This window comes from Harpia harpyja, chromosome 9 (genome assembly GCF_026419915.1).
Source record: "Harpia harpyja isolate bHarHar1 chromosome 9, bHarHar1 primary haplotype, whole genome shotgun sequence".
NCBI lineage: Eukaryota > Metazoa > Chordata > Aves > Accipitriformes > Accipitridae > Harpia > Harpia harpyja.
The window spans coordinates 31692355-31707332 of NC_068948.1; the positions used below are offsets into that span (position 1 = coordinate 31692355).

The 14978-nt window shown below is 41.4% G+C and overlaps 1 protein-coding gene across 2 annotated transcripts in view; it reads right to left on the bottom strand.

The window, feature by feature from the left end:
• GRK3 (G protein-coupled receptor kinase 3) overlaps positions 1-14978 on the bottom strand; it is a 78220-nt gene that overhangs the window by 49463 nt on the left and 13779 nt on the right. For both annotated transcript variants that reach the window (XM_052796222.1, XM_052796223.1), the window contains exon 2: positions 10097-10173. In XM_052796222.1, coding sequence (XP_052652182.1) covers positions 10097-10173 — 77 coding nt within the window. The remainder of the gene's footprint in view (positions 1-10096; positions 10174-14978) is intronic.

Consider the following 14978-nt stretch of genomic DNA (forward strand, 5'->3'; position numbering starts at 1 on the left):
AGTGGTGGCACACCAATTCGAATGATAAAAGGATTTCTAAGGAAAAGAAGAACGTGCTCTATTTTTAACACGCAGCTGTAAATCATTTAAAAAAAATGTGATGTCTGTGCTTCACCCACTGCAATTGCCACTGGATCTTTGCCTCAAAAAAAGCCCCACCACATATCACCTTAATATCCTCATGAAATATACCTCTGAATATTGAATATGCAATAAATCATATTTTAAAGCCACGAAAAGAAAAGAATGGGGAAAACTTCTATCTGAACCACACTTATCACATATCTTTCATACTCTGGTCTCCCTTAACATGCAGAATTCCAGTCAACTAAAGTTGAGTATCAAAGGTATTCAACGTAACAAAGATGAAAGAAAAAACGGGGCTGTACGTAAGAAAAAGTACCTCTAAAAGATGAAGGACTAATATCACTAAACAAAGATATGTAAAAACATTGTTTTTTAAAAGGACAACTAAACACAGAATTGAAGCATTTCATTTCAATCAGTTATTGCAAAGAACACGATTAAATTCCTTCGCTAAAGTTCATCAAGAAATACACAGCACAAGAGGTTTTGCTCTTTTTTCACTTGTAAGTAGAAGAAACTCCCACTGCTTTTGCAAGTGGTATTAGCAGCTACTAGCAAGCTATTAGCAAGCTAACAAGTATTAGCAGCTTAAAAATGTCATGATGGTTGGTTGTTATTTGTTGTATCGCCCCATGTCACAAATATTCATTCAGTCCCTGTGAAGGGCGTGACAGTTGTTATTTTCCATCATACAACTTTTTAAAATTACTTACATAATGCAAGCCAATGTCCCTTTATTATTGAAAAGCACAGTATTTCTTTTGACATGCTCTAAGCTATGAACCATTCACTGTTATGAATTATTTAACACACAAAGTACACTGGGAGGTTTATTTCTACTTCTTAGAAAGGGACTAGATCTATGTGTGTTTTTTCTTGGGGGACAGCGAGGTGACAGGATCCTTTAATGAAGACATGGAATAATTTCACAACAGAAGGGCATTCTCAAGTCTCTGATGCCAGTATTCACCTGAGCAAGTACTGTTCAGTATCTTCACCACTGAAAAGAACCAAACTGTTCTGCAATAGCATCTGGGAAGACTGTTGCACTGTGGTTAAAATCAAAACACAAAAACAGTAGTATTCAATAAGTAAATACATACAGCACTTAGTTAAAGAGGAACAAAACCACTAAAACAACAGCGATTCTCCTACATGAATTTTAAAGCCTTCCTCTGGTTCATTCTGCGCACTCTAAGAAAGCTGCTGAGAGCTGGAGGTTCAGAAACAAATAGTTCTGCTTCTCTTCAGACTCCTTCCCCTTTTAATCAAAGAAATTAACAGAAGTATCTAGAAACATTAAGAAACTGGTTTGCATATTTCTGAATCTACCTATCCAACCACCGCAGACATGCACACATTCGAGACCAGAATATTATAGAGGCACTGGCTGGACACAATGCTGTCAGTGGAAAGAGGCCAGGAAAGAGAGAAGCAACTACCCTATAAGGTTATTGCTCTGTTCCCCTACAGAGTTTGAAGATTCGGAGGTCTGATGGTGTACATTACTCACCTCCTGACAGTGCACCAAGTGACATTCTGCAGCAAGAACCTCACAAATCTGGACCAATTCCCTGGGGGCGGTTGCAAGTTGTATTATGCATCATTCTTTTATGGGACAGACATTGGTATAGAACAATAAAAGCATCTGAAAGGCTTATAGTAAATATCCATGTCTGTTCTCTGCTCTACAAATGAATTCATGAGATAATTGATAGCCAGAGCTCTCCACCTTCTCTGCTCTGTGATTTTCTAACTGCTCTGTCTCTTAAAAGCACTGCTGAAAGTTAGAAGACTTAACAGCTTCAGTAATTTAGATTCTACTTACTCTTCTCCTGGTTTCTGAGCTTTTCTCTTGTTACTAATGAGTTATCCCACTGAGATAAATGAGTAGAACTGGCAGGACCAGAGAATCTGCTTTATTAGTAGTACAGAGCTATGCACGTAAATCTCATTAAAGTTTTTATTATGCCACGTTACAGACATGGAAAACTAATATTTACCTATTTCACAGTGGTGTTCGGATGCTTAATTGGTCTGTGAATTGTTTCAAGACACATTGATAAAGACTCCATGGGAGTGCAACTGTTTGGGATTGACTGAGAAATTGGGGCGGGGGGGGATCAAGGTTGCACACCATCACTGTTTATACCCATGTATAAACATCAGAAATGGGCTAAGAAAGCTCAAGTGAGTATGAGCAGATAGAAGACACTACCTTTGGTATGGAAGTAAGTCACTCTGTACTCAGTAAGGATGGGTTTATAACATTTTAGGTCAAAGCTTTCCAAACTGGTCTTTGCAACCCCTCCTTGGTAGTGGGTAGTAGACCTGGCAAGCCACAAAGGCTAACAAACAGCTCACCTAGCAGTAGGACCTAACTGCGGAGCCCAGCTGTCCTCTGCCCCATGTGCAGGACCTGCACAAAGACCTTTTGGAAGCCACCGCAGCACCAGCGGCATGCTGGTAATGGCTGTCCCTCGACAGTCCCCAGGCAGAAAGCCTGAGGCTGGCTGCCCTGTCCTCCTCCTCAGCTCCCCTCACCGCACCTGCACGCAGCCAGCTGCCATCTTCCCTGCACGCCAGCAAAGCCGCTGCAGACAGAGCTGGAAGGAAAGGCCGGAGACTCGCCGCTGCAGGGGACCGCTGCCGAAGCCTCAGGTGTGCAGCTGCAGGATGACTGAACAAATCACTGAGGGCTCATTTTGTCTGAAAGGAATGAGTTTACTTACGGGCTTCCTGGGGAAAAACAAACGAACCCATGAAATGTACACAACAAAGTCACTGCCGGCTGTGTATGAACAGCTTGGGGTTTACTGTCTGGTATGTATGTTTGCTGAAAACTTAAACGTGGAAACATCCAAGTAAAATTTCATTCAAATAATTTATAATTTGTTATCTCTATATATATTTTATCCATTATCTATCTTGCTCATTTTCTCTCCTACAGTACTAATTCTGGAGTTCAAAATTTCCAGTCTGCCTGGAATTCCTGACAATCTAACCCAAAAACTGTATAATTACACTGCTCTGCTGAGATAAAGACTATTTTTCCCTGTGACTTAAATCTTCCAAGAACTATACTGTATATACATGCTAACATATATCAGCATGTGTACCTTATCCGTTATGTGAAGTTCCAGATGATAGGATATATATTTTTCCTATTTTAAAGCTCAGACTTAATCTGCAACTCCACTGGGAAATCATACAACCAAGTATCTTCAACCCCTCCACAAAGACAGGCATGGGAGCATATCAGGCTGCATCCCAACAAAGAAATGCTCAATTATTTATGATCAGAAAAAAACCCCAAATGAATACATGCATTTTTTATAGTGACTTTGGATACCGTTTGTCCCTGACACACAAGACAGACACCTCCTTAAAACTGCTTGCAGGTAAAATGCACGTCAAATCTACAGCAGGAAGCTTTGTTAACATCCCTCTAAATGATCTTCAATGTAATTCATGCAAGTAACATGTTTATTTTACCACATAATAGAATTGCGTTGAAAGAAAAATGCAGCTTCCAGTAACATTTAAATTATGACATAAAAAGTAGATCTTAAACCTAACACTAATTTGATAAGAAAAACTGCATACAGCAAAACAGACTGAGTTTTGTAAGAAGGCTCTGAGTGCGTATTTTCTCTCTTTCACTGTCCACACCCCAGTTTGATACAAGTGGAGCTCCACCGTGAAATGTCTTACATCAGTAGTTTCTGTTTTGGTTTACAATCACACAGTTTCCGACATCTACTTGTGGTTTGGGTTTTGTGTTGTTTTTAACTGATGGTACGAACTGTGCAAGGAAAGCATGGGTTCAACAGATTCACGAAGGCCTCCTGCAGACTATCCACAATCCAAGCTTTAGTCTAAACTTGAATTGAAAATAAGAAGTAACATGAGAAAGAAGAAGATCAGTCTTCTAACAGTCTTTTAAATATAATTCTTTTTTCATATAGTTACTTCCTAATTTTGTTAGTGTCTACTTCTGCATGGTGGCTGTCTTCCCCAGGTCAGAAAAGGAACCCCAGAATAAAACCACTTGAACAAACAACCTGCCCTCTTGCTTTTACAGAAAACCTGCCCAGCAAGTAACTATTTTCCCTATCATAGGGCTGCACATTATTTAACATCAACATACCAGAACAGAGTAAAATTATCGCAGTGCTACAAGTCTCATGAATGCTCTTAAGAAAGAAGTCCAAGGCTGTGACACTTTCAATCATTAAAGTCTTAGATCAGTAGCTAATGTACGCCCCTAGGTGACTTTGGCTCTAAAAATACTCTCAGTTTTCAAAGACACTTAGCATGGGGTTTTGTGCAGCCCCTCCTACTCGCCACTGTCCTCCTTTGGAGCACGGGGAGGGGGACATGCCGCTGGCACAACCCCCCCTCCGCTCACACGTCCTTCCCTGATGGTGCAGGCAAGCCTGCAGCTCCAGAGTCATCACGAGTGGCTAGAAATGACTAGAAGCAAGATCTACTAATTTTGTCATCCCCTGCTCGTTTAATAGCCAAAACCCCAGGTGCTTTTCTTTACTCCCAACCAAATTTTATTGCTTTCATTGTTATTTCCTCAGAGGACTATTTAATTAGTTCAGAATGCCAACAGCACATAGATCTTATGCTTAAATTAAACAATAGCTTAAATAATGCTCTAGGGAGGTACTTTTCCCAGCCTGTTATTTTTAGGTATCTCGGGGAGTGCAGTGCTACCACACTGGCAACAGAAAGAGGAAGAGCAAGAATGTTTTTCTCAACCGATTTTAACTCAAGATCCATCTAATGATTAGCATCAAAATTCTGAAATAATGAAAAATGATGGGTCCATAACTAGAGAAACAAGCAACAGAAAGCATGATTCATTGCCCTAAAAAAAACTCTTTAGCTGTTCTCACCCTAGATTTGGGGTTGGTTTTTTTTTCAACAGAAAGTTGTCCCTGACAAAGCTGGAGGAAACAGCAGCCAGAACGGTCAGGAGCGCGTTTCCCTCTAACTGCAGACGGCAGGCAGAAAAGTCCCTCCCCACAGTTGTAGGTTGTCTGTGCAGAATGAACTACAAAATAGACCAAATGCTCATTTGCTCTGGAAACTCAGCTAAAAAGCTACCAGAAAAGAAGCAAGAGAGCCTCTCACAAGACATGCGTGTGTAGGAAGAAGCACTGATACAGATGGCAAAATGCTCACCCTGGCTGGGAAGACCTCCAACTTGGAGCCTGCTGATTTAAGAGGATATAAAAGACAGTTAAATGAATCACCCCAGAAAGATCATTCCTCACTACACAAAAGTGGATGGTAAATAGGAAAAAAAAATATGTTTGTAACTCATTAGATCAACTACAATTTTTTTTAATTGGTTCTTTTTACAAGTGTTACATTTCAAGAAAATAAAACAGAAATTAGATCCAGTCTCAGGGGAAAAAAAATGCAAGTTACTTACTAGGCAAGGTGAAAAGCTTATATTGCAGTACGACCAGCTGCTGAAACAGCTAAAATATGTTCTGTTCTCATCTTTCCCAAAGACCTAAACCCAACGGGTCTGTGTAACAGAAGAGAAACTGAGAAGAGTATAGACAAACTGCCATGTTCCACCAGCTTCCAAGCAGTCACCAGAGAACCCAAGGCCGAACCTAAGCCAGGACCTGAAGTTGCAGGATGCTTTACCGTCACATCCCAGAATTTCTAAGCCAACTTTATTCACTGCCTACCAGGTAGATGCAATTTGTCAGAAAGTCCAGTGTCAGACCTAAGAGTCACTGAACTATAACTGGCAACAAGTTTACTCCAAAGCATTTAACTTTAATAACCACGATAATCCTGTTCTAAAGTAATATTATGACCTAATTCACTCCCTTTAACACTTGGCAGTTATGCTTGCTGCAGCAGACCCCAATCCGCCCAGCAGCTACGCACATTACAACTCATTTCAAAACTACTCTCTGAAAGCAGCGTTTATACAAGCGTGCCCACCCTGCAGCGCAAGGGAGCACAAGAACTCCACGTGCAATCCTAACACAGTCATGAAGCAGAGTAGATTCCACATGTAAATTATAGATATTGGGATACCAGAAAATGTCTCTTTTTCTAAAGCAAACACATAATCTGGTGTTGTAGCAAACAGGATGTGGTAAAAAGAAAACTAGCTAAAGGTGGTTACGCACTCCGCTTCAAGACATGCTGTACTTCCCCATGAAGCTTCTGCTGTGGAGGAAGCAGCTTCTGTAGGAACAGCCGGCTGCTGCGCTATTAAGCGCTCCCAGAGCATTTTTCTGGGTGGCCCTATTATCTTCATGTCTTCTGACTCATTAGGTGATTCTTAGAGAGTTCAAGATCATTCTGGAGCATCACTCCTGCAGACAGACGTGCCATCTTCAAGAGATGAGAGCAACCTGTTTGCCTTCACAAAGAAAAAGATGTAAATAGAGGACAGACACTTGTTTATGCAACTCTTATGAAGCCTCCAGGCCATTTTCATCCCCAGACAGGCCACTGCCACGCTGCTCGCTGATGGACTTTCCTGCTCTTATTCCTAAAGGGCAGAGAAAGGTTTTGGTTTCCGAGCCCAAGCTGCCCCTGCGATTCCCTGCAGCTGCACACCTGGGGAAGGTGGCAGGGAGGGAATTTGAGCCAATCTTTTACAGTGGGATGTGGAAAGCACTGATCCTAAAAGGATTTAAGGCCTCATTAAGGATAAATACTTGCAGCTGATAAGACCAGCACCATAATTAGACATACTCATAGGAAAACATCCAACAGGAACAACTCCATATACGACATTGGAAAGACTTGTATCAGACAACTGATCAAAGCCCTGGTTTTTACATTTGAAAGAAGGATACTGAAAAACAGAAAAAAACAATGACCTGGAGCTGTAAGAAAGAATTGTGGTCTGGAAAAAAAAAACCGAACAAACCTTAACAGTCCTCGTCTACATCACTTGCCAAAGGAACAAATAGGTAGCTTGATGCAGTTGTATAGTTAGTATATAAGGATAAAGCGCTGTATACTAGACAGCTCTTTAACTGAGAAAATAAAGGCACAGGAAGAGCCAGCAGCAAGGGGGTGAACCAGCAGAATTACAGCTCATCATCAGAGACTCATTTGACTCGGGTTGATTTAAACTCCTGCGAGTAGGAGCTGTGTCCCATGGGGCATCCGCCCCAGACCTGCACGCACAGGTCCAGCCTTAGCTGCAGTCTCTCCACACCCCCGCCATACAGAGATAACAACAGGAGGAAAGAGGTGATTAGACTTTTAACCACCTCACCATATTTATTTTCACAGCCTTTTGAATAATGCTTGCCTAAAATTGAAGGTACTTTACCACAAGCAGTTATGCTGATGTCTGGAAACAGAACTAATTTAATGGCAAAGAACAAGCTAGAAAACACAATAAAATTTAAATGAACAACCACAGTAAGGAAATACAATATTTTCCAGTGCAATGCAAAGTCTTCTGTTAAAAACAGTCACGTTTTATCTTTAATCTTTTTTTTTCTTCCATTCTAAATCCTACTTCAGAAGAAACCAGCTTCAGAAGTAACTGAAACTCCAGTAAAGTGGTCACAGAAGACCTCATTTCCGGGTAACAGAGGGCAAGTACTGCTATGACTGTACCAAGGCGAGAGGAGGATAAAACCTCTCCGCAAATCTGTGAACTACGCATCTCAAGAGCTGGGCAAGAAACTAATAGGTTAGTGAAACTCTGGGGTCTAAAATTCCAGATCTGATGGCTACCAACATGGGGGGAAAAAAGAAAGATATAATCCTTCCAAGGTTACAGTTACCCAATTATAGTTGCTATAACTTATCAAAATAACTGCAACATTCTTCACTGTTCTTTGGAATCAACTATTAATGAAAAGTATTCAATTACATAAATACAAATATCCATTATATATAAGCTGTTCTGTTTGATTTTTTTTTTTAATGGGGGGTGGAGGGGAGGACTTCTTTATTTCATTGCCACCAAACAGAATCAAACAGTTAAAGTTGGCTTGTGTTTGGTTTCTTAAAATTCCACTTATTTTGCAACTACCATGCTATAGCAAAATATTAATGATTCAACACAGACATCTAAACTGAAGCACATACTGAAAGATGTCAGCACAAGCAAACGAGGTACCTATGCATTTACAGTGTAATATTTTTGGCCAGAATAAAAAGCCACAGTTTTTATGCACAAAGATACAGACTACATCTCAATTACTGTAATACAAGGGAAAGGTCCATGAGACTTTTACGAACACGTACTTTAGACTGGTGTTTCCACAACCCTCTTTGCAAAAAGCTATGAAATCCATTAATGACAATCTGTGATACTCTTACAAGAATACTATTTATTTTAATCTGGCAATACTTAAAACTCCCACTCCAGAATATTCTCATACCTACTGAGCTGCACATTTCCAGGCAACCAGGAAGGCTGGACATTTCTGCTCCAGGCAGGAAGGGAGACCAGCTAAAGCTCAACCAGCCCAAAGATGCCCCTATTGGACCACCTTCCCTGGGAAACAAGGGGCAGTGGCACTTTGTTCTTGGGCGTTTGCTTCCACTGTTAATTACAGTCTCAGTGTATTTCAGACAGGAATAGAGCCATTGATCTCCTCAAGTCTTCCCAGCCCATTTTATGGTTTTGTACCATTTTGCAAGACAAGAGTAGCTAGCTGTACTATCTTAGCAGACGTATGCCAATCCACTCCTCAAATCTACTGGACAAAGATTTCACAAGACCCTCATGAAATCCATTCCCCTGCTTTACTACCCATCCTACTACTAAAATGTTTGTATTCATATCCAGATTTTTTTTAATTGACATGTTAAGCCTGTGGAAAACTGACTAACCTCATCAATTTCTGCAACAACTTTTCTGGTTTTGAAGACTGTTCAACCTCACTTCTCTCTTTCATAGCCTACATAACACCCTATTTCAGTACTTCCTTGTAGGTCACATTTAGCAGACCACTACGTAAGGTCTGCTCATTCCCACTGCTCTTTCCTGGGCTCTTTCCAGCAGGTTCATGTATATTTTGTAGTCCAGTGCCAGGATAGACACAGTATTCTGCCAAAAGAGGATTACCTCACATGCCTCACTGGCTACAATCCTGATTTTATATTTAGTCGTGTGATCTAGCTGAGACAATACAACCTACAGCTCACTATAACAGCCAAGTCAATTAAAAATATCTACCTGATCAGTGGTTCTCCACACTGTATTTGTGTAATTACTCCAGCACAGGTGTAGAGGACACTACTTGTTTTGACTGAAAAGCACTGCATTTTTTCCCCTCCTCTAGTTTATGAAGATCTTTTTTAATTCTGTCCTTGCCCTCGGTGTGGTTACAGTCTTTCTCAGCACACAAGCAGAATACAGAGGCTCTTCATCCCAGCATTCACACTGTTAACTAAAACGCTGCATAGTAACTGATCTCTGATGCTCTTGTGTAAACTCCCTGGATACATCCTTCCATGTTCATACGGAAGCACTGATTAACTGTTCCTCAAGTCAATTTTCCCAACAGTTTCACCCCCTGCACACAGCAGTTTCACCCAGGCCACATCTCCCTGTGTTGCTAGCCAAGAACATGATGTCAGACAGTCAAAACAATACATATGGTTATCTTTTCTACTACGGCTCCCTTATCAAGAAGGCTTGTTACCCCTGCAGAGAAAAAAAAAGTTTAACTGATGCGACACATTATATTGCTGACAAGCCCATACCAAGTAATATAATTTTCTCCTCGATGTTTCCAAATAACTTAATTATTTTCCCAGTAGTTTTCCAGAACATGAAGTTGACAGGTTGCCTTGCTTCATCTTCTTCCCTTTCGCAACATTTCATTTTATTGAAGATCTTTGTTTTACTAAGTCCTGTCCATATTCCAGTGTTCTTCAGACCATCTACAACTCTTGATTTTTCATCAGTCATTACAGAGAAGGGGCAGGCAAGCCAATCTTAAAAATATTTACATGAGTAACATTTTATTGAAATATGACTTACCAATTTTCTGATGAAAGATCTTGTCAAAGGTTAATTCACCCCTTTCCTCAAGGTATTTCTGCATAACACTGCGGATACTGAAAGAAAAAAAAAGAAAAAAAAAAAAAAAAAAAAAAAGAAGAGTTACTTGAAACTGCTTATTTTAAACCAGACCTTTAACATACTTTGGAGAAAAGGATCACTAAAATGAAACATCAATGTAAAAGACTCATGCAAAATGAGATACCACTGCCCATCCATTGCATCAACTCAGAGCATGACAGGCAGTCTGCTGCTCTATCTAAAGACCATGGGAGTTCAGAGGACTACAGCCACTAACAGCAACTGGCCTGTAGTCAAGTCACAAACACAGAGAGATCGCTGAATTCACAGAATTCAACATTGCAAATTATTTTATGAAAATTCAGTCTTCACCTATAAATACCTTTCCAGACATCACTTACTAGCCTGAAATTAGCCTTGTAGACTCAATACTGTGATTTTTTTAAAGGGTTTTTTTTTTTTACAGGTTCTTAGAGCTTGAGGTACACAAGAAACATCACTTTTCCCCCACTGTAAATATTAATACTATCCAGTGTAGAATATTAGCACTATTAGTACTTATTCAGTGTAGAAGAGAGAACTTTTACACTTCAAGCTTAACATAGTTCCGTTTAATATCTTTATCAATGATCTGGACAAGGGGATCGATTGCATCCTCGGTACATTTTCAGATGACACCAAGTTGGGCAGGAGTGTTGATCTGCTGGAGGGTAGGAAGGTTCTATGGAGGGATCTGGACAGGCTGGACCGATGGGCCCAGGGCAGCTGTATTGCAGTTCAACAAGGCCGAGTGCCAGGTCCTGCACTTTGGTCACGGCAACCCCATGCAGCGCTACAGGCTTGGGGAAGAGTGGCTGGAAAGCTGCCCGGCAGAGAAGGACCTGGGGGTGCTGGCTGACAGCCGGCTGAATATGAGCCAGCAGTGTGTCCAGGTGGCCAACGGCATCCTGGCCTGTATCAGAAATAGTGTGGCCGGCAGGAGCAGGGAGGTGGTTGTTCCCCTGTACTCGGCACTGGTGAGGCTGCACCTTGAGTCCTGCGTTCAGTTTTGGGCCCCTCACTACAGGAAAGACATTGAGTTGCTGGACTTGGCACCACTAAAGGTTTATGGTTGGACTCAATGATCTTAAAGGTCTTTTCCAACCTAAACAGTTCTATGATTCTCTATCAATAGCCTACACCACACAGTGTGATGTTGCTAGAATTCCCCTTCAAGAATCCATACTTATCTAATAAGGTTTGAAAATGCCACAACTGAGCATGAATTGGAAAAAAAAGCCATCCGTGAGTGCACACAGTTCCCTTTGCTGTATGCCACTACAGAGGCAAGAGCACAACAGTTTCAAGGAGAGCTCCCAGGCTTTCCCTGTGTTTGCCCAGGGCGGGGTTATCCCATTTAGATATCTGCGCGTTGAATGGAAGGGTAGCACAGGGCTGCCACCAGGAGCTGGAGCACCAAAGGCTGGGTGTTTTTCCTCAAAAACAGAGACCACAGGCAGAGGCACACAGGCAATATCAGGTGGAGCCCTGGACTGGCCTTGCCTCGGGCAAGCTGAGCCCTGGGGTCACAGCACTTCCCAGGGGACATTCTGGTCATCACTTTGTTTCTTTACTCTTGCATCAGGTTCTAGCCTGCACCATGTGAAATAAATGTACAAGTCAATCAAAGCTACATCAGGCTGTTAACACTGCAATTGCCATATATCATTTAGAAAATGAGCCAATATAAGCTCCATTAGGCCCCTAGCTTGGCTGCAGTGCACTTAACATCTACTTTGCCTAATTTATAATGTCACAATCACTCATTTAAACCACATTAACAAAGATTTCCTTTATTTGTCAAGTAACCTCAATATTCATTTTAATATAATGCCTATAAAAATTTCATACGGGCAACAATACAAGTACATAAATTTTAAAATCAATGTAGCCCAGCAGTACTGTGCCCTGGTAAAACAACTATATTGTCACAGGATTAAGTCAAAATTCCACTAGACTTTTTCTGTTTCCAATTTTTAAATTGATATTTTCATAGGTACTACTTATTTTTATAAAAATAACCACAAATACCCTGTACAAAGTACTCATGCCCTAAACAAGATGGTTAAATATCACTCACGTCTCTGCAGAAGTAAGACTGAGCACCTAATCCTTGTAAAATGTGGACTCTGAACTACTTCACATCAGGAAAAAAATGAACAGGTACTTGTGCAGTTTTGGGTCGCCATCAGCAGCAGAGCCCTGCCCAAAAAAGCTGCAGACCTCACAGTCAGTCCTGCGAAGGGCTGAGACCATCCACTCTCATGTGCTTACAAGGACCCCATCACCAGAGCTTCTGAAAAACCTCACAAATATTAACAAATATCTCTTCCAGCGTCTTTGAGGGAGGAAAGTATTTGCGCTCCTCCTCCCCAGATGAGGACCTGAGGCATGAAGTCTGAATGACTTGACCAGAAAAAAGTCTGTAATGAAAGCCAAGAAATTAGCTTGAAGGCCGTAAACCCCAAACTAGGAGATTATTCTATGAATAGTTTTTATGTGTGTCTCAAAGCCTCACATAGAACACAGATCTACAAACACTGTGATCCAAAGCGAGAACTCCAGAGGCTAACCACCACATCAAGTTAAACAAGAATTGGGAGGGCTAAATGTTGTTAATCAGGTTTGAGATTATAAATTATTCAGTGAAGAACTTGCTAGTCTTTTTATTTTTTCATTAAAAACTAGGTCTACTCTCTGTGTATTTTAACAACCTAAATAAAATACTGATTTCAAACGAAGAGGAAGCAGTAAATAGAGATCATGTTCTGTACTTGGGAAAAGCAAGGTACTAAAATAAAATTTATCACATAATTGACAGAATTGCCAAGTTTGGCTGCCTGTTCTATGGGTAGATTTTAAAAAATATACGTCCTAGCTTAACGTGTTTAAAATGGTGACCATAAAACTTAATTCTTCTCTTAAATCCATAAAATGCTAGCACATTGATGGCAAAACACCACCAGTTGTACTGATGCCAGCACATACCGGTGAACACGGGCAGCAAAAGCCGTACAGCTTCCCCTGGCAGCACTCGGCCGTGGAGCAGAGTGGTCAGACTGGGGGGATGGCCAGAGGCACGCGACAGCCATCAGCCCAGGAAGGTTTAGGAGAGCCCTGCAGCTCCACCCGCCCATGGGCTCCTTCCCTCTGCATCCCTCTTCTCCCAACCAGACCTTCCCCCTTGCCTCTATGCTTACAGGAGGACCACTTACAAATGAACATGGTATGCATCACCAGAGACCACAAACTTCCTTCTCCGCGGCCTCCTGGTTGACCCGAGGCCACCAGCACTGCCCATCACAGCGCCTGCCCTTGGAGCACTCATCGGCAACGTCCCGTTCCCACTGACCGCTAGACCATTAGTAACATAATAAGCCTTTTTAATAATAATGACATCAAGAAAGCTTTCCTCTGCTCTAACAAGTGCACTGCAAGAAATTACATAAACATATCTTAGTCTAGACAATGGGAGAAGATAATGAAAAATTTAACGTATGACTGAAGTGTCCAGGAAAACACTCTGATTGTGTAACGCACAAATCACTCCAGCGCTTCTCCTCCTCTCCCTTGACATCCAGTACTTCTGGTCTGATGGATAACATGTCAAAAGAACAAAATGTTTTTGCAGCTACAGAATCTGAACAAATCTGTAAAATGATCACAGGCTACGGGAGTCCACATTGCATTCCAGCTTCTAAACAACAGACTTCCACCCCTTCAAAATCATGTCTCTTTATCCATATGAATAAATAGGAACAAATTACATGGAGTGGATTATGACTACCCAAAATAAACAACTTCTAATGCTCACATGAAAGTTAAAGGTAAAAATCCTGCTGAGTTTAAAAGAAACGGAGCAGAATCCATATACCCTTCAGAAGGATGGAAAATTTTAAAATGCAGCCTAGCACATTCCACAAACAGGAAGGAAGCCTCCTTCTCTGCCTTTGTATATTGAATCATTAGTTGCCCTACACATAAGCAATCTGGGATTAAAAGATGCATTTCACAGAAAAGTAGCCATTTCTAAAAAGCTTTTCATATCCAAATATGCTTTCAGCACAAACAATGCACTAATGCGAGAAGTGGACTTTTTGCATAAGTTCATCTCAGTTCACAGCATGATCTACCTTAATAGCAACACTCAAAATAAGCAGAAACAAAAGCTGGCTAAAAATGAAATCCAGGGAGACTTCAGAAACAAAAGCATATCCAACTGTACTATAGGAAAACCTTCTGTCCATATATTATTTCAGAGACGAAGAAAATAGCTAACAACAAAAATTTCAGAAACTGTCAGTTTGCTGTCCACATACCAGAAGTCAACTGAAGTAACACGACAAGTATATTTAGGGGAAATCAAAAGTCAGGCTTAAAATTTTGTGAGAAATACAGTTTGGACTCTGGATACCTCTTTGCTGGTTTAACCGGGACCAAATTTAAGCAGGTACCTGGGAGAACAGTGCGGCCCCTTGCCCCGTGACCAGGGGCACAGCAGCACCTGTGCCGAGGTCAGGCAGAGAGAGCTAACGTAGCAGTGACACAGTAAAGAAGTTTTGGGAGAGGTTTTTTTACTGCAAATAAAACAAGCATCTCAGATCCTGGCAACACAAACAGTACCAGCCCATGCTGGTGCTGAGGGCTGTGGGCAGCAGGGTGCTGCAGCACGGCCACGGGCGCTCAGCGGGCTCATCTCTTGCAGCCCCACAGGAGAAGCTGCCCCTAAAGAAAGAGTGGAACAAAAACACCAGCCTTGTGAAGCAGCTCAGAGCGCGCTGCCTGCCCAGCAGCAGGCAGA